Consider the following 20,899-nt stretch of genomic DNA (forward strand, 5'->3'; position numbering starts at 1 on the left):
CCCGCCCACACCGCCTCCTGGCTTTATGTTTCCCCGGAATATTTTCTCTCTTCAGTCTGTCTCTGCTTCTATCTCTCTCTCTCTCTCTCTTTCTCCAGCTCTCTAACTGCGTCCCTCCTCCTCAGGCTTGCGGGACATTTAACATGTGTTCAGGGAGAGGGCTGCTCTTCTGCCTCTCTGAAGGAGGCTCTTTCCTCAGGGGAGGAGAAGTGAGGTTGGGGTGGGGGGTTGTACGGAGGAGGAGGAGGAGGAGTTTTTGGGGGGTGACAACAGCGTTGAGGGGGGTTTAACTACCACAAGGCGACGTGAACAGGCAAGCAGCAGCCGGCATGTGATGTTCCACTAAGTGGACTCTTTTAGCGCAGAAAAAAGGCAGAGAAGGTGACAAAAAAAGACACATAGGGACAACAGAAGAAGACAAGAAGAGAGAAAATAAACAGAAAGAGGAAAACTAAAGGAATGAACCACATCTTGAGGCAAAAGTTCAGATTGTCCAAACTTTAAGGAAGCTCAAAGAGACATCAGGAATTGTACAAATAACAAGGGGCACACTTTTGGGCAGCCTCTCCTTGAAAGCATTCATTATCTTGCATCCGCATGTACAAAAGACGGAGGTCATTATGCGGAAAATTAAGGAAAGATAGCTTTCAGAAGATTTCAAGCCCTTTCAAACCTGAGCAAATGTTGTATGCAGTGGGCCTGGTTGACGGTTTTGGAAAGTTACTTAAATTGAAAGATGCAAACTTCCTTTTTTTTCCAATGCTGGATGGAAAAAAAAGGAAGAAGTGGTTTCAGATGCTGTTCAGTGATCTGACAAACACCCTAAACTGGCAAAATGTTAGAAACGCACCTTTGTCTCTCCGTTATGGCGCTTCATCCACGCTAAGCCACTGTTTTTGACACCCAGAAAAATTGAGCTTTTTGAAAAACTGTCTCCAACTCTGAAAACACTGGCTGCCTGTTTTAGTGCAGAGAGGGAAAACAGAGCATTTGGACGTCAACACAGAGAAAGAAAGAGAAGCCAATGACAAAAGGCAGATAGGGACAACCGAGGAAGAGATCAAGATCAAGAGAGCGAAGGACAGAAAGTGAAAGCCAGAGAAAAAAAAAAAGGCTGAGAAAGAAAGAGAGAGAGAGAAGTGCTTGGGTCTGCCTGGGCCGAGTGACGGACCAGGCTCCAGCCCATCTGCCGCAATCACAATCAGTCTCAGCTGAATGGCTGTGACAAACTGCAGCCTGAAGCCCACAGCCTCAACCAGGCAGGACGCCTGCAAGGGCTGAGGGAGATGAGAAGAGGGGGATGAAGAGGCAGAGGAGGAGGGGGGGGGGCACAATCTATTGTCTGCACCCCAATAGGACCAGTGCGAGAGGGGGCGGGCACTGGAGGGGTGAAAGGGGGAATTAAAAGGGTCCCAGTGACAGGAGCGCTCAGTTAAAGAGGGGAAAGAAAGGACGGGGCTGACTTAGAGCCGGGGCCATCACTGCCACTTTGCACCACATTCACTGTCACTAATGTCCTAAATGACACTAACCATGTGAATAGAATGGGATGGGATTGGGGGGCTGGATAAGTTAAAGATGAGGCAAGGTGGAGTGAGACTGGAGATAAACATGCAGGGATGAGTTGAGAGTCCCCCCCTGCACCGTAGATTATTTCATGCTTGGAGATCAGGCATCACCCAACAGTGATCATAAAAAAACTGACACATCCCGTCACCTCCTCGTTATCAGAGGTCTCGTAAAAAGCTGGCTGCCACATTCCCGTTTGTCATCATAAAAACTCGGAAAGATTCATGACGCCTGATTATTGCGTATTTGACCGAAATGTCATGCAGAGAGGTAATTGCGTTTATCATACGCACAGCTGTCTCGCGGGGGAAATCTGAATGCAGGGCAAGCATGATTTGATTCTAAGGGCAGGTGGTCACCAATTAGACACCATTGTCCCATTCGGAAGAAAAAGACAAATGGACGGATGAGTCAGCACGAACACATACATATGTGCTGTAATCAAGAAATATTGAAGGCAGTGTTCCATTCTAATTTGATCAGCAGCGAGCGGCCGTTCATTGAGCGATGGCTCCAGTCTGCAGAGCTGCAGAGCTTGGCGGTGGTGGCGTTTGGCATCAGAAATAGATGTGCTCTTAATTCCCAGAATCCCCCTCTTTCCCATTATGAGGAAGAAAAATTCTGCTTAGACTTTATTTTTATTTCTAGTAATGAGCATGTATGTTTGTATGGTGCCATAAATGTATGTCTGTACTCGCTAACTGTGTGTGTTTTGTGTGTATATGTGTGTGTCTGAGCATGGGTTTGCAACCATAAATGTAACGTATGGGTTTGAGGGTGCATGTGAAAATTAAGTGTGTGTATATTGAGTGTGTACTTTGCTGTGTGTATAATACATATTTGTGTATGTTGTGCATAAATGGGGTTATGCATGTGTATCTTTTAGAGTATATACAGTGTGTTTGTGTGTGTGTGTGTGTGTGTGTGTGTGTGTGTGTATTACTGTACATACATGCATGGGTGTATTTAGGTTCTCCCAACTGTAATTTTGTCCATTTATTACACTGCGTGTATGTGATGGTGTGTCTGTATTGGTAATATTCATGCAAGTTGGAGTGTGTGTATTAGTGTGTGTGTGTGTGTGTGTGAGTGAGTGTGTGTGTCCACCGTGTGCGCTGAGTGATCTGCTGAGCTCATTAAGGCGCTGCTTATTGCTCTGCCAGGGGTGTCAATGACAGATTCCACTGTTTGGAAACACTCGGCCGCCCACACAGCCAGCCTGGCTCCACCACTGTCGCGCGCGCGCGCGCACGCACACACACACACACACACACACACACTCAGGCTAGGTTAGCATTCCACAGAGAGGAGGGGGGGTGCAGGGAAGGAGACAGGATGGTGCTGGGACAGTGGCTGGAGGGACGGCGGGTCGATATGGATTTGTAATGGGGTGCAGGGTGGTCTGGGGGAAAGGGATGCCCGTGCTTGCGGTTGTGTGTGTGAAAGGAAACGTGTGAGGTTAAGCACCTTTGAACTGCAGCGTAGAGTGGCCTGGGTTAAAGGGATGCTAGTGGTTATTTAGATCCTTCAGTGAGTTGAAAGCAGAAATTCAACAACATAAAAATACTCGCAATCACTTTTTGTACAACATATTTTTGGGAGCTTATGTGGTTTTAACAAATTTATGCACTTAAGTACATAATCACATATGTACTCATATACTTATGTGTTCAAGACGAATGTCTCTGCAGAGACATAAGGGAAAGTTGTGGCAAGAACAGTGTAAACAAAATGTATTTAGGTTTTAAGTAAAGCTGTTTTTTGCAGTTTGGGGAGGCAGATGCAGAGAGCTCTGGCAAAAAAATAAATAAATATTCAGGATCGTCCAGTAAAAAACTTGAACTTGGCCACAATGCAATGCAACAGCATCCACCAGTGCCCTGGACTGGCCAGTGAAAGTGCACATATCAGGTAAATTACTTTAGAGCCTGAATCTAAAGTTTGCAGGGGACAAAATGAATGAGGAAATGACTGCGACTCTGAAAACTAAATACCTTTATAAAGTTCTGTATTAAGCCTTAAAACTCATGGTTGATATTTCACCACAGTGCTGTCTTTGGTCTACACATGGACTAAAAGCAATAATTCTGAAGTACTGCTCCTTTCAGAGTTAAATTATCAAGGCATTAACATGTAGGCAGCATGTTAATGTTACTGTACTTGTCCAGATGGAGCTAAATTCAACCGCTTTATGCTGCTGGATAGTTTAATGTATTCCAATTGATCATATTTTATGATCTTATCATATGTTTGGAATGTAAAATCCTCAACTCCAGCCATAAAACAAATGTAGTGGAATGAGAATTAAAAATGTCTCTTTAAAATGTGATGAAACACACTGTAGCTACACGAAATGGAAATACAGAAGAAGAGGTGTCTCAAAAGTTTACATTTATATGTACGTGAATGTACAAACATCCTGTTAGGGCAATGTCCTGGGCTCCAGCCGTCAGCCACACTTTCCCTCCACGACATTAATCCCCTGCAGCTTGATCACAGATGAGGGACCAGTGGTGGCCAGTGGGGGTGGGGGGTGGGGGCAGCATGCTTCACTCCAGTTCATTACCCGGACCGGTCGATTCTGCCATCTAGGTGTGTGTTCCCCCGTCAGACATTAATCACACAGGGGGTAGAAGAGGAAAAACTTTGTTTCCTTCCCGCTCTAAAGACGATTAGCGTGTACGCGGTGTTTGAGCTTAGACATGCTTCCCAGAACAGCTATTTAATATCTGATACAACTGAGGAAAAGTAGGGGGTCTAAAATCATTTGGAAACACATCAGAGGTTCTATGGGTGGCTACAATCCATCCAGGAGATATTCAGCTGTCAACATGGCTAGACTCTTTTTGGGAAGGGGGTCGGGGGGGGGACAAGTAAAGGTAATGCCAAGCTGTAGACAGGCAGCGTGTTTGTTTACTCAACACAAGCCTGCTCAGGATCTACACGGCTCGGAGCGGCGAACGCCCAGACAGATGCAAATCACATGATGGGTCACGCTGCGCGACTCCCTCCAGAGGCCGTGTGTACGTGTGTGTGCGTGTGTGTGTGTGTGCGATGTTTAACTTCTGTGTGGCAGAATGAAGTGTGTAACACAATGAAAGCGATAATGCACCTCCGTCATGTTTCATTAAGCAGGGGGATGGGGGCGGAACGACAGGCGGGATGGTGGTGGTGGTCCGGCCAGACATCATCAGCAGGCGGAGATTTTCCCCTCTCTTCGTGGAAGTCAGGAAACGCTTAACGTCATCAAGAGTGGAATGAGCAGGATTAACACTGACGGAGTTAATCTTTAATTAATGTCAAGTGTATCTTTAAAAAAAAAAAAAAAAAAGCTTTCATTCCTTTGGTGATTACAGTAAATAAATGAGACTATTATGAGGTAATCTCAGAGGTATCCTCCCTCTCATACCGACGGTACCGTTAGTGATAGTGCGTCTACAAATTAACGCTGTAGCTTTCTGTCATATCCTTTTAAATTCTGCGCATTTTACTGCCGTACCGACACGGACCTGATGGTACACACTGTAAAAATGCACTGTAAATGCGACTACAATACCCATGAGGTGTCGAAATCAATGCGGTAGGAGGTTATTGATGTTGAAAAGCAACATTCCTAGCACGACAGTCTTAAACGATTCCTGAACAACTTAAATCTACTTGCCTGGCGGGATGAGATAATCACTTTTCCTAAGCCAGTCCAATTATCCTCTGCCGCTGTAGCAGTATCTCCGGCAGTATATTCTACTGTAGCTGTGTGTTGTGTCTTGAATTCTTGAGTTAAAGTGATTTCCACTGGCACCGTGTGATCTTACTCCGGTGGTGAATTTGTTTCATTTGCTTAAAGCAACATTGGATTTTATAAATCATCAACAGACTGACAGGACGTGCCCTCCCAAAGCTGAAGTGGTGTGCATTTCGCAAATTTTCGCCCCCTTTCCTGTTTCCTCGGAGAGATGAGAGGATGTTTTCCGGAGAGCCCTGAGCTGGAGGTAAATAGCGTGGATGCAACCACTGTGACTCCCACTAGCCAAAACCACACGGGATCTATCAACAATCCAAACCACACAGGATCTATCGCTCTTCTTATCTTAAAACGAGGATGTTTTCAGGAGCGCTTTGCAGCACCCATATACGTCAAAATAACTGCACGCTCTCATGAGCACAAAAGGAGTCGTAGCACCCTCTCCCAAAGCTTATCTTGATAAAAAAAAAAATAAAATCTTTTCATTGCACAATGGAGGAACTCGACTGTTAAGCTGAGTTAATAGACCTGGATGTTGTGCGAACCTTCATTTAATCAAACGTACGACTGACATCAGATAAAACAATTTATATTCCGAACTAATACACAATTTAAATACTTTTCCTACAGCACAAGACCTTCGTGTTAGAGCCTGTGACCTGCTTAGACAAACAACAGTGGCAATTAGCCATTATGCAAGACCCCACTGAAAGAGACGCGAGGTCTCAAACACAGCTAATTGCTTCTAGGAATGCAGATAATAGCCTATTCAATACAAACACCAAGGATACGTGTCACAAGTCCTTTAAAACGCTGCATATCCACTACATCCCGGCTGGAAACAACAACAACTGTATATCTGCAGCAACAGGAAATATCCATAAGTGGAGATTTTGGTTTCTAGAACAAGAGCAGTGGACAGCTGCTTAGGTTTATACTTAACCTTGAATGCATCAGAAACTTAAAAGTCTGGTGGTGCAGGCGGTGCAAGCATAGCGTATCACTACTTAAGTGTTCTTACCCAGCGTGCACGGGAATGCAGCACTGCGACCAGCTATGAAACGACCTTGAGGGAGCATCAATAAAAGGCTTCATTAACCCATTCGATTAACCTCCTCCTCTCATAAGCTCAATAAAACTGATGCATGTATTTTAGCCGGGCCCGGAGTTTGCTCATGAATCAGGGCTGGGGTGTTTGGCATTTACAGGACTGGGGAGACGAGCGTGTGTGTGTGTGTGTGTGTGTGTGTGTGTGCGTGTGTCCTGCCCAGGCCAGGCGGACTGAGCGAATCCTAGCTTGGGGTAAACTCGCAAGTGTTGACTTGTGTCACAGGGCACCAGCAGTGTCACCTCCTTAACCGCTCGCTTCAGGGAGTTCATCATCGTTGTTCGCGGTTAAATCCTCACTGACAAGTACGGTAAAGATCAACACCACGCGTTGCTGCGCCGGACATGCCCCTTGCTAACAATCAAACACGCTCTGATAGATGTGAACAGCTTTTTGCTAATTACAGATAGCACACACCAAAGGGAAGCCCCTCTTGGCGTGATTACCTCCTATTTTTGGCCGCACATTCTTCATGGTTCGTACCTCACAAGCTTTAATCAAGCTTCTCTTACTGTGAAACGGAAGCACAAATAAAACATTTTAAATGATCCAAATACCAAATTCCACCAGTGCCTGAAGGTTCCAATGAAGTTTTCATGGACTGATTTATTTACCCACTGATGGTTCCTCTGAGATATTAAAGAGTCTGGACTCCCGGGCCGTAAAGTGACGTTTAATGGATGGATTAAGCAAAGTCATTCACTTCAGAGGGCACACAAATATACTTTGGGAGCATATTAGATCTCTTTGGAGCTTAGCGTGATCAAATTATTGCATTAGACTGGTCAACTTATCCAATTAAAGTTGTAAAATGCATGGCTCTCACCCAACCGAGACGGCAGATCCCTTTGGGGCGTTTGCGGGGAGGCTGAACCCTATCCACCTCCTCATCGACAGAACAGGCCTCGCCACATACTTCAGCTGAGGATTACAGCCTTTCATCTCTCTCAGACCGCCGGCAGCACACAGGCGTCTTTGAGGCCAGATATGGCTTGTAGTAACATCAGTAAGGTCCAGATTTGTAAAGCTGTTTCCCAGCTTTTGCGCTCCTGTGGTCTTTTTTTTTCTCTCGTGTGTCTACACTCGCCATATTTTTTCCCTTTCACTTAACCTCGCCGTCCTCTGAGCGCAAGGACATTTTCTTCCATTAGTGTTCCCGAAATGACAAATTTAGGGAACACTCAAAGTCAACTCAAAGTGCTTTTGAGCCATTTTTGAGTTCTTTAACTTCAAGTGGCTTAAAAACTCAGCACTTTCAGTAGCTGAAACAATTAGAAGAATTTTGAAAGAGCTAATCCAAATGATACTGAGGGATTTATACTGATTTAAGGACAGGCGTTTAAAAATAAAACTACACTTCAAAACCCAACAACTTCAGTCAGTCCAAAATCAAAACCTCGGACCTCTCCTCGGCTGATGAGACGAGGACAAATGGACGGAAATGTTGAGCGCTTTACGGGACAAAACAATTTTCTGTGTTCAATTTTCAGTTCTACCCACAGGCAAATTCACGTACACAAAGAAAGTCCCATTACCTATAATCCCTTAGCTAAACACACATCTGATCTGACCTCCACTTTCTATCTCTGGCGTCTTTTGCTCCACCGTTGCTCTATGAACATGACAAATAGCTTATTGATCAGCAGATGTCGTCGCTAATGTCCTTTCAGCCTGAGCTGCAGCTGCAACCGCCTGCTCCATGCAACCTGTCCTAAGCCTCTTGGATCTCCAGCTGAGTGCCCCCCCCCTCCCCTCCTTACACACCTCCCCACATCCCAGTCGCTCTGAGCAGGGGCCCCCACCCTTGCCTGCCGGCCACCCTCCTCCAACCCTCCCCTGTCCCTCCCTGTCCTCCAAGGTGTGGAAAGGGTCACAGACACACACCATCTGCTCCGGCAGAGAGAAAATGGCAGGTGAGGCAGGCCTTTCGGGGGGGGGGGCGATGTGACCCAACACTGGCCGGCTATGCCAGTGCTTGACCCACTAAAAACAAGGTCAAAGGCAGAATCAGGGAGAAAAAAACAAAAACAAACACCAGCTCAGCACGGTGACAAATCAAGAGTGAGAAAATTGGTGGAAGCAGAGATAGAGAGAGAGAGAAAAAAAAGAAAAATCTAATCTACATTGTTTTAATCCACGGGGAAGATTACGCAGTCACGGTGCCTTGACACAGCAGCTTGTCAGAAAGAGGTCATGCAAACTCACTCCCCGGCTCGTCATGCTTTTTAACGCTGCCGAGCGTCCATATGTCCTTCCTGCACTGTCTGTCACTCAGCTGAAGTCTTTCATAAACTCACTCAACATTTTCACATCAAACACATCAAAGATGCAACTGTTTGTCAGCGGCATTTCAAGGCCACCGCTAATGATATCGCGAAGCTTAAAAAAGAAAAAGAATTGATCACGTTTAATGAGAGTACACTGCAAACTAATGATGAATAAGTGGAAAACCCCCGGGTCTGGTTCCTACTGTACGTTGTGTCTGATGTTGCCAAATTTGGATTTGTTCCATCTGATGTTGACACTGTGCCGTGGAGCTTTTGTTTCCGTCTGTCAAGGACGTGGTCACATTGAATAGAGGGTGCAGGAAAGCCCGGCCAGCATCCCACTGGGGTTTTGTGCTCCACCGAGCAATGATGCTGCGACAGAGTGCAAGACTGTGTTAGTGTGTGTGTGTGTGTGTGTGCATGGGGCTCTAGGATGTTGAGCAGATGCGTCTGACGTCCATGGACCTTGCTTCTGCGTATGTGATACCGGCTTGGCAAGAGAAATTGGACATAACACATCAGAATGTCTGGAAAAGCTTCTTAAACCACCTCTTGTAGCATAGTCCATATATCTGCTTTCGACCCATACACTCACTATGTTCCAAACAACCATAGTTTCTTCACATCTTCCTCTTCACGGTTCCAAAGTATCACTGAAAGCAGCGTATTTAGAGATTTACTGAAAAGTCTCAGAGTCTCCCTCCTAACCACAAAAAAAAAAGAGGAAATGTTGTTGCGTTTGCATTCGACAGGGATATTTGATATACCTTACTAACTCAGAAAAGTGCCTGGCTCAAAAAGAAGTCATAATTGTCCAATCTGTGTACCTCACCAGTGTGAAACTACCCTATAATATGGTACAATGAGAGACATGAATGCAGTGGGTCACTGGGTCATGACGTAGGGATGCAGAGAACTAGAGGAATGTAAGAGCTTCTCTTTCTCCTCTTGACGGATTGATGGGCCCCATATTCTGAGGGGTGGAGGGAGACATCTACGGCATCGTGAGATGCTGCCTAATAAGGGGAAGGAGGCGTTTTTTTTTTTTTTTGACTTGCAGTCTATGTTTTAACTCAACAAAGGCCTTTGTGAAGTCATTTATCACTGTCGCCACTCTGAACCAAACAACACTGGAAAAGTGATGAGAACAAATACCTCCTTCCTGGTGGTTTGTTGTTTCTAAAAACTGAGCTTCAAAAATGTGGAATATTCAAAGCAAGGTGCTGGCTGAATACACAACGGTTTGTTTACAGTGTCAAGATGGTTGCATATAAAACTACGCAGAGGTTCTTACGGTGATACCTCTCATTACTCTGTGTAAGACAAAACAATGCATTATGCTCATTGGTAATGGGTGTTTTTGTTTTTAGTTCTTCCACTCAAACGAGCTTGAAACCCTGTGTTGTACTGCAGGTTGCGCTTCAAGCATGGAGGAGTTTACACCACTCAGCTTCTTCCTGAATCATCTTACAAATGAAAAACACATATCAAACTTTTGTCTGTAACATTAACGGGGCCCGACACCATGGTAGGTCATTTACCAAACGCAACATCAACTACAGTTCTGATCGTGGTCACGACAGCCACTCCAATCCAAGTTCATGGCTTTTAAACCACCTGGTCCTCTGGCCCAAAACACGGGTCAGGCCCCACAAAGACATTTGGGTCTCTGTAAGTGGCTGTTAGGTCACTCTGGGTGTCATCGAAGACGACTTCCCTGTCTTATAAAGAGGGGTGGGGTTGACTTGGACGGGAGGGTCATTCCTTTACACATCACTTCCTTTATTAAGGGGCTGCCCTGGCCTAGTAAAGGGGATGGTCAGTGGTCATCCATCCCCCCAGCCACCCACCCTGAGACCCCTATCCCCCTGTGTCCAACCCCCAGCCCCTCTGTGCTCACTCAGGGGGAAAATTACTTTGAGCTGGGGGAATACAGCTCCATTGAGATGGAGAGAGGCCTGTACAAAAGAGGCTGAAGTTTAAAAAATTGTCTCTCTTTTCTATGGGGGCGGTGCATCACTGGAAGGGCAAGGATGATAGGAGCACGGAGGGGACAAGGTCATTAGATTGGCATCTCCATAAGCTCTTCATTCCCATTGTCTGGGCAAATCCGCTCCAGAGGACCTCCATGAGAAATGCCCCCAGTCAACCCCTCACTGAGCCCAGAGTCTCCTCTTTGTCTGACACTTTTTTAGTGTGCTTCCAACACAAAAAGCATTTCTCAGGCACACCGTACAAAGCTTGTCTCGCGCTCGAAACCAAACAACATTGTTCTGCTGCCTCTGGTTGGGAATGGATTGCAGGCAGCTGCTGATATTCTGCGGCAATAAAACATCTGCCCCAAAAGTCTTGAGAACGCCTTACCTTCGGACATTACGGCGCTCCTCCTCTAGCTGTTTGAGAAGCTCGTCGATGCATTTGTTTGCGTCCATGTATTCCTGCCAAGAAGAGACGAGAAAAAAGCCAAAAGTAAACAACGGAGTCAGTGTGCAAACACCCGCTCGGAATATCAGCTAATTGGAGATGCAGGCTTATTTCAGCTTCATTACGAACATTATCAAATGTGCCAAATAATAACAGTGAACGCTCATTGATCAAATGTATACATGAGATGCTGATCAACGTCGTGACTGGACTGTGTATGTTTTCAGTTAGTGTAGAGAACAGCAAAACAGAGTCGTGGTACTTTTCTAAAGAAAAAGTATTTTTCTAGAGAAAAGGTGCGATTAATCACTTGAGTCAGTCTCTCTCTCTCTCTCTCTCTCTCTCTCTCTCTCTCTCTCTCTCTCCTCTCTCTCCTCTCTATGTGTAACTCCAGAAGCACCTCTGGGTAACTTCTAACGGCTGGCCCAGAAGCGAGCCCAGCTGTGTAATGTCAGCTGGGAATAGCCCACACTCACAAAACGTGCGCTACTGAGTTACAGCACGGACGAAATGAGCTAAGGCTAAGAGCAGAATGGAAAGAACAGATGTCAGGATTTCTTGGCTTTGGCCTAATGATTTGCCTCTTAGTGGACCGACTACATAAAGCAGAAGGGGGGGGGGCAACTGTAAGAAACAGGCCACATAGGCACCATACTTCAACCATCTGCGTTTTCAGACATCCGAGGTACAGTACATAACACACGGGCCGGTTGTGACCCGATGCTGTCAGATCAGTGTGGTCTAGGTTTTAAGACTAATTAATTAGAGGTTAGCTTGACAGCTCATGACGCATCTCCTGGGTAAACGGTTATCTCAGTGGGACAGATGCTCTCCATTGATTTCTGGAGACTCTGGTCATGTGCTCGCGCTGTGATTAAATAATGGGGATTCCCATGAAGAGGTCACTGGGCCGGGAATCTCAGTCTGAGAGAGAGAGAGAGAGAAAAGAAAAAGTGACAGCATTTGTGAGCCATTTATTTTGGTGGCGTCTGTTTTGACTATGAGCTCCGCATTAAAAGCTTCATTTTTGTGTTATCCAGTTTATTCTGTTTGTTATCTCACTCTTCTAATTAATCACTGGCAAAGAAATAAAGCCTCTCTGCGAGATTCACTCGCTGTTGAAATGGAAACCACAGGAAATAAACTTTTCTGAGAACCCTTTAGTCTATATGCGACAGTAGAGTATATCACACATTGCTGTGGAAGCACACTGTGAATCTGTATCCAATATAATGCAACCAAAAACAGCAACGGCCTCAAAAAATGTTAGGACTCTATAAGATTCAAATATTTCACTATTTGCCTGGAGTCCGGTTGAGGACTGATTCTGACCCCGCTATGACCCCGCCTCTGGGGCCTGACCAGACTTAAACTACTCCTGCTATCACTGCATGGGTTTTTTTAACCCGTGGCCTTGAGAGCAAACGCGCAACAGGCCAGATGTTCAGAAGTGGAAGCTGCGAGTCTAAATACAGTAAGTGCTGTTGTTTAGTCTCCTCGCTCCTCCCGGGGTTGCAGCTCTCCCCGCCGCTGCCTCTGAAGCAATTATCGCACTTAATCTCACATCTGAGACTCCCACTCGGAGACTCCCATCACCACCAGCTTGCCCCGATGCCAGCAGAAAATGGCAAAGGTCCAGGCGTCCTGCCGAGTCGCCAGTCAAGGGCACTCTGGGTGACCATTAGGCAAATAGAGCCGACGCCAAAGCAGGACAACAGATCGATGCTTCACAGCGGGGGGTCGCATTTTCCAATTTCTCTCCCGCGTTCTGCAGTTTTTCCACAAAAATGAACAACAAACAACATCAGCTCTTTATCTGTTCATCATCTCCTTATCCATCATTGTCATCATTAATTTTGACTTAAGCAGTGTGACAAATCATTTCATGTTTGGAGAGCAACCAATCACAGTGTCTAACCACAGTGCCCCGAAGCCATCTGCTAGTCTCAAAGTGCCTCAGCACGCAGCCAGAATGCCACTCACGCCCAGGCTGGAAGGCCATTAGCGCTCAGCTCAGCTCCCAAAGTTAGATCTACTGTTGGCTGCTTCAGCAGTTAATCAATAGCAAAAACTATGGTAAATAATCACATGCATGTTGCTCTTTTAAATTCGTCCTAACTGGGAGCAAGGATGGGGTGAATTTGGTTGCCGTGCAATATGCTTTGCAGAAAAAATATCAGAGATGTGGCGTTCAGTAGTAGCAGGAAGTTCTTGTCCCAAAACAAACAAAAAAAAGGCAAAATATGCAAAAAAAACATCTGCCATCTCATCAAGTTAAATGTGTGATTTTCTCGAGCAGCCAAAAAAAACCGTCTTACGGTATAAGGTCTGTCTCTGAAAGACCATTAGCAACACGATCCCATAATGATTACGGCTGCTGCACAAAGGGGAACCTTCTTTGTGAAAGCCCCATGTCAGGGGAAATATTTACAGGCCACATCAGACATGAAGTAAAGCTGCCTAAGTCTGTGTTGTCATCGTGTATAGACCTTTGCTAATGACAGGGCACTGAAATAATCCCCGGCACACATGAAGGAATGCAGAGAATGCGGCATGCTTGTTGTCATGTGAAATGGGGGGGTGGTGGGGTGGGGTGGGGGGGTATTTAAAGCAGAGATTTAAAGCATGAGTCATGTATGAAACGCCGCGTGTTATATCTTCAGCCAGGCATTATTTCTGACGGTTTTACGGCGTGAGTGAAAGCCGCACCGTTCCCACGAGGCCCAGGTACTCACGTGTAGACTAAGGGGTGGGTGGGGGGTGGAGGGGGCGAAAAAATAAATTTACTGACCTGAGACTTTATCGGAGGCATATTTCTCAGGGCCAGTACTCTCGCAACGGCAATTCCTTGCAGAGGTTAAAATGCCCTAAGAGCTGTAAGCTCATAAGGAGTGCGTAATCACCTCCACAGTACACTAAATCACGACGAAGACATGCACTCACAGAGCAGACCTTTAGGAGTTGAATTAGATGGCTTTTTGACTGACTGCTACATGTAAATTTTATATTAAGATGAGAGTTTCCCAATATTTACTTCCTTGTATTCTGTGTCTTTAAATGTCCACCTTTTTCATGTCAACAATGAACCCGCAACACAGTGCGGATCAGAAATATTTGCAGTTGTGTGAGAGTAAATACACTTTTTGCCTCTGAAACCGAAGGGAGAATATTGGAAAATCCATCTCTAGGTGTTAGATTAAATGTTTAGCTGCAGATGAATCTCTGGATATTTAATTTAAAAGCCAGCGTCGAATAAAATATAGATTTTTACCGTTATGATATGAGCAGGGGCTCAGCCAGGGTTAACCTGGCAGGTAATGTGTTTGCTGATATTCCCGCCCTATGACCGCGGCTTCTCAGTGATGTTTATCCGGCCATGTTTACTCGTGTGTGTGTGTGTGTGTGTGAAGCCGTTTGATGAGGAGGCACTCGGTAGCTGCTGGCGGGGGGGGGGGCCTCCTTGCCTTGTTCACAGCTCCAGTCCCACATCCAGTCCCCTCCAACTGCTCATGTGCCTTTATGAAATTTTTAAAACATGTCCATCCACCCCCCCACCCCCCTGCTGGGAGCAGGGAGGGGGAAATAAAAAACTGGGGGGAAAAAAAACAACACACTTCTGGCCACGTAAACATGCAAACAGTGAGACAGACTGACTTGACACACAAACCCAGTGCAATCTGTTTGAGATTAATGGTCCAGATTTTCGGTAATAAAACATAAGATGCATTTTTCATCCATATGACTTTGGCTAGCACGCTCTGCTCTTTCACACATTCTTGAAGATTAGGAGGGATGGAATCACATCCTAGAAAAGCGTCTGGTTCTTATATAGGCCCTTTTGGAGTCGACTGGAAAAAAACGAAATAAAACCTAAAGCTAGATAAAACTGTGACCTAGTTGCCGCCGAGGTCAACGCATTCCTATAAATCCTCGCCGCGATGAGTTCCCTCCGCCACCTTGATGTGTCTGCAGATCAGAGGCCTCGGGCTGGCGTTACAGATAAGACACCTTGTGGAGGCCTGCAGCTCCCGCAGCGCGCTCTGGGAGTAAGACCCCGCCAAAGACAAGGTCACAACCCTCGACCCTCTATCTCTGCCTGCCATGAATTTCCCGCAGACTGATGACATGCGAGCATCGCCTTCGGGACTGGGAAAAGCAACTGCAAAACCCTGAGCTGCAGGTTTGACGGAAAGTGGAGCTCCCACGCGAGCGGCCGCAAGTCAAAGGTTATGCCAACAGAACGTAAGATTTTCTTCCTGGGTGTATTTTTTACGGCACACTTGAGAATGAATTATGACAGTGACTTTTCAAGGTGTGGGTGATACCACATCTGATATGGCTGTTAGTTTTGGCCTCCTGCCAAAGATACGGCAGGGTTTTTCTGCCAAATACCTCTGTCATGCAACACTGCAAAGTTTATGCGTACATCATTCGTAAAGATGTAAACACAGCAAATTTAATCAGCATCAATGAAAGTCATATGCCAGATAATCCATAGTGACTGTGATCCTATCGTAGTCATGTAACGGACTAATCAGTATGACTAATTGTCTCTCTGTGCAGATTTTTAGAAACCTGCCTCTGCCTATCAGTCAGCCTCGGTTAAATTCATTAGTCTTATCAGCATCTTTTGAGGCTCTGCGCTCATGATCTTTCATTCAGAGGTCGTTACTCACATTCCTAATGACCTGGTGTCATAATATCAGCCCGGCCATCAGGCTCTCATATCCTCAGACCCTGATAACTCCACCGATAGCCCTGCCTATTATCAAAGGAAAGGGCAGCTACTCTGGGTTAATACGTGTTATTTTTCAGGTGGGGAAAAAGCTGCCGAGATCTGTGCGCTGTCAGCTCCATCTGTTAAAGACGACTGAGCGTCGGGGACAAATGTGTTTTTATCATGCTGCAGACGGGGAGAGAAGCAGCGACTGTTTCCTGTTTCACAATGGTTTGATGAATCCATAAAGGAAATTGTTGATTTCTTGAGAGGACAGAACATTGATTTAGATGTGGAATAAGCAGAGACAAGTTCACGACCCCCCCTCCCCCTTACTCTCTGTGTGGCTGTACTGCTCTTCCCAGACACCACCTGTCAATCAAACAGTGAAGCTACCGCGACGCATGCTATCTACTTCACGTCTATCTCAGCCCAGTATCCCTATGAATTATATATTATACATTATCATACAGACAATTCCAACATTCAAGTCAATGCGGAAAGCAGCCTCCTCGTTAGCAAGACAGAAAGTAAGGGTGTGGAGGTTGATCTAGCGGATGAGTACTAAGCAAGTCCAACTTTCACACAGGAGACTGTCACGGATCTGAACTTAAAGCAACCACTATCTTTTTGTGGTGCCTAAGCCATTCCACACTGTGACTTTAGAGTTGTAATCCTTAAGCTTTCAGTCCTGGTTGATTTGGCAACACCGCTGATCCACCGATGTCTTGTTTTGTAGATGCATTTTGGATAAGCGACTACGTTAACCCGGGTGTCATTAACATTGTGTTTCCCTGGAGCTGCCGCACAATAAAAGCATCTGTGCTTCACCAGTTGAATGCTTTTAATGTGAAGCAGCAGGAAGTGATAATAATTTGATAAAATTACAAACAGTAATGCTGTTGTTTTCCTGTGAATCCCTCATATGTGTAAAGGCAATTTCAATCCAGTGCAGCAGTTGCAGACTCTGCTATAAACAATAAAAACTACTACTGCGACATTAAATACATTCAATGCTAGTGCAAAAAAAAAAAAAAATGATGATCATAAATAACTTATTGTGGAAAGAGAGAATTTTCAATAAAGCTGCCACTGAACGCAGTCGACATTTTTGCAGAATCATCATCTGCAACATCTATCATCTCCCAATTTATCTATCTATCTATCAACCTTGAGGAATATTTATTTCTAAGTAAAAACAATCAAATCAAGCTCTTACCAACTCGCAGTTAATGAACTTTCACTCAACAAGTGATGCTGACACAGAGCTGAGAACTATACTGGCTAATTGTACCTAACATCTCAAATGACTGTAAAGTTGTGGAGCCTCACACAGTAGCCTCATTGAGCTGAGGACATTTGTGTAACAAATGCCTCCAGTGAGCAGGATATTCTTCATCTGCCTACCTGCCCCAAATGGAGGAGTGTCAGGGAATATGGATTACTTGAGATACAAAAGGGAGCCTGTTCATCATCTAGGGAGAGTTTCAGCAGTTCTGGGTTATCTGATGTTCTTCCTCCAGCAGCACCTACGGCACGGCCCAGCCCAAACATCAACACCTCGCCACCGTCAGGAATTCAAATCCCCGCAGATTATCTTTCCAAACATTAAGATACGTCCAACGCTCAAATAACCCCCCGTCTGTTTGGGCTCCTCCTCTGCTTTTTTTTTGGGGGGGGGGGGGGGGTTGACAGAGCGGGCCATTCATGCCTGTTGGGAACAGTGGCAAAGCTGTTCATGGCGCAAATCTCACAGGGGAGGGCTGAAAAACTAGCCGAGGAATGAAATACATCGGATCTGACATCGCTATTTGATCACTTCCACAGAGCTACCTGTGTGAAGCAGCGGGTGGAGCCATCGCAGACCTGTGCGTGCATGTGCATTTTCCAGTTTGTGTGCTTTTACTGAATCTTTAAATAAAGACAAGTTATGTTCCTTATTATCCCAAGCAGGGTGACAGGAGCTTACATTTCAAAATAAAAGCAGCCCAAAATTACACAATGAACAGAAGGAAGTATGGAGAGGTTGGGAAGTCGTTCTTCATTCACGCTGCTTCATTTTGTATCTTAATGTTTGACTTGTTATGTTATCTATACATTTGACCTGATTACATATCCCAGAATATATAAAAAGAAGTGAGAGTAAGTGTCTAGTAACTTGCAACTTTGTGGAAGTGGAAGTTATCTAAAGTGCAATGGCTCCAATGAAATAAAGTGATTTCCATCTACAAATTTTACTTTAAAGGTTTGTGTGACTGAGCAATAAGGCCAGACTGGATTTAAGGAGTGCTGAAAACGCTGTGCAGCCAATACATTACACTTTGTATTGTTTCACATGCACGCAAAAAACATATTTTTTCAATTTTTGATATCTATCTAACTCTCTGTTTCCTTTGTCTCTTCCCTTTCTCTTTTGCTCCCAGCCTCAGTTTTAAATCTCTAAAAACACGTGTCAGGGAGGAGCGGTTCGAGGAATGCAGCTTTTAGAAATAAAAACAAATACACAGTGTGTCCACGCTGGTACCGATGTTTCCAGACAGGATGGGAATCTAGGAAACAGTTAGTGTACAGGGGGTAGAAGTCTGCAGTGCGCCTGTGCCCAGATTTTACAAGCCTGGAGGTTGCAGGGTTTTATTATCATCTGGGGGCCAATATTGAGCCAGGTGTACTTGGGAGAGGGAGGGGGACTGGTTGATGACAGAAATGAAAAGGAAACCTGGACCTGGCAACCCAGAGGAGCAGAGAGAAAATAGAGAGGCCACTGTACGAGAGACAGCACGCCAGTGAGAGACAGAAAGGATCAGAGAGGCTAGAGACACAAAAGCAAAAGGGAGACATCAAAAACAGGTGAGGAGAGACTGTAAAGAGACGTGAGGATGAAAGAGATGGCCGTAGTCACAGGTGTCAATATTACACCTTACATCACATCAGGAGTTTGACTTCGCTAAAACACAATATCACCGTTTAGAGAATGTACTAACATTTGTTGCTACGGTTACGTCAGTCATGCAAGTGCTGCTGTTCATTTCTCATGGATTTTGTGACGTTGAATTTCGATAGATCCGTATCACTGGGCACAAGCCGGTCGTGCTCACATCTCACCAGAGAAGTGCCAAACGCTTTCTCTGTCAAAAGCTGCAGCTAACAAAGGATTGGGAAAAAAAAGGGATGTGATGTATCGATGATGTAATGCCTAATAAAATACTGCAACGGCTGATGTTGTGCAAAACAAGACGGTATTTTGGTTTCCAGAGAAAAGATTATCTCATGGATGCATTGTAATCTTCAGTAATGGAGCGCCTGGCTGTGACAGAAGTGAAAATTTCTTCCTTATTTCTTCCAAATCTAGTCAGTCTAGTAACGTTTGTTGTTATTATTCTGCCGACTATTCTGCAGACGTTATCTTATATTGAGTAAATTACACAGTTCCTTCCTGGTAGACTTAAGAGGGTCTAAAAAGGATGAGCAGAAATTGTTTCTGTAGGTCCACTGATCATTTATGAAAGTGGGTCTGCGACGATCTCAGTTTATATATAACAATCATCATATCCAGTTTCACCTCGAAATTGCAACGTTTAAATGACTTCAGACTCACTTCAGAAACTTGGTTTTCATATCCAGCACCAAAGCCCAACATCTCCCCTTTAACCGCTCGACAAAGTACCGACAAGAAGGACTGTGTTCACACTTGCACTTGGAGTTTGCAGCAGCTATTTTTTTTCAATTTCGAATTGCATAACACATCAACAATATCGGAACCACGACGTCAGTGGTGTCGGCGATTTAATCCAAAGCGCTTTGGGAAGAGACAAAGAGCAGAGAGAACGAGGGAAACTCTTTGGAAAAGTGTCAGGGGAAGGGGGCAGATCAGAGCAGAGGGGCTGATGCTAAACAGATGTTGGTTGGTTCACGAGGGGGAAGTTGGGCTTCTGTTTATGCAGGCTTTGACAGACAGGCACCACACCTAACCAAGCCACACTGCAGCCGGAGCATTTGCGTGAACGGAGAGAGAGAGATGGTTGATCAAGTAGCAGTGACTGCGGCACAAATTCAGCGCATTACAGATTGAGATCGAGTCCTTCAAGAGGATCCATTCGGCATTATCTACACTTTACAGCTCGGCTCTCCAGCATTTCTCACCTCTTCTCATTACACTTTAACTGTGTCGTCATGTTGGCTGTGCTTACTTTACACTACGCTTCAGTTTTGTTCCAGCTCAGCCTTTGGCTTGTCATGATGCTTTCTACAGGCCCAAAAATCATACTGCAGAAATTTATGTTCTTACTAAAACAAATTAAAAGATACCTGAGGCGACCCACAGTGCAGCCTTGTTTTATGACCCACGCCGATGACACCAAGTCAAATTTAAAGTAAAAATAACAAAAAATTCAAGGAAGCATTACTTGTTCTGCTCAGGTTCAGCTGATATAACATCCCAGGTAACAAATCAGAAACCACAAACACAACAAAGTCTCTTCAGCAATAATCTCGTGACCTGCAAGCATGTGTTTTTACAGAGATATTTCTTGCCTGGGACACTTTGTCAGATCCTCTGACGTTTCACGTGCATTAGCTTCAGGCCTCAGCTTTATCACAGCTTCTCCTCTGTTTAATCCAGAGTCTGATTTATTGACGGGGGCCTGTCTGCGCGCTGAGTCGGCCGACCCAGGTGCCGGGCAGATGTCGAGGCAAATGAGCAGGCAAAGCGTTGCATTCCTGCTAGAGAAAGCATTAATGTCAGCGTCTGATATTCATTTCTGTCTTCCTGCCTCGGGATAGGGAATGGAGTTTTCCCCTGCAGGCATGCAGGGAACCATAACCGAGAAAATGTTAATGTGACAAGAGGACGCTGTTTGTTTGCGCTCCTGTCATCCCGAACCCACCTGTGCCGCTCATGCTTATCAGATCCACGTTTCCTATCTGACCTGACAGTGACGGAGAGCGGATCGAGATGCCGTGGGATGGTTTCTTTTTTGAAGGGGGGGTAGAAGAATAATAAAGAGGAATGTGAAAAGAGATGGGTTGTGGTGACTCTTGACCTCTACTGCAGGAGTCAGTTCAATGATTATTCC

General features: G+C 45.2%; 1 protein-coding gene across 4 annotated transcripts in view; it reads right to left on the reverse strand.

Annotated features, from left to right (window-relative positions):
* Nucleotides 1–20,899, reverse strand: part of LOC111665278 (nck-associated protein 5) — a 125,631-nt gene that overhangs the window by 75,872 nt on the left and 28,860 nt on the right. For all 4 annotated transcript variants that reach the window (XM_023420213.2, XM_087177695.1, XM_023420215.2 and 1 more), the window contains one exon: nucleotides 11,051–11,124. In XM_023420213.2, coding sequence (XP_023275981.2) covers nucleotides 11,051–11,124 — 74 coding nt within the window. The remainder of the gene's footprint in view (nucleotides 1–11,050; nucleotides 11,125–20,899) is intronic.

This window comes from Seriola lalandi, unplaced genomic scaffold (genome assembly GCF_002814215.2).
Source record: "Seriola lalandi dorsalis isolate HSWRI2012SDOR001 ecotype SW California unplaced genomic scaffold, Sedor1 jcf7180002054630, whole genome shotgun sequence".
NCBI classification, from domain to species: Eukaryota; Metazoa; Chordata; class Actinopteri; order Carangiformes; family Carangidae; genus Seriola; species Seriola lalandi.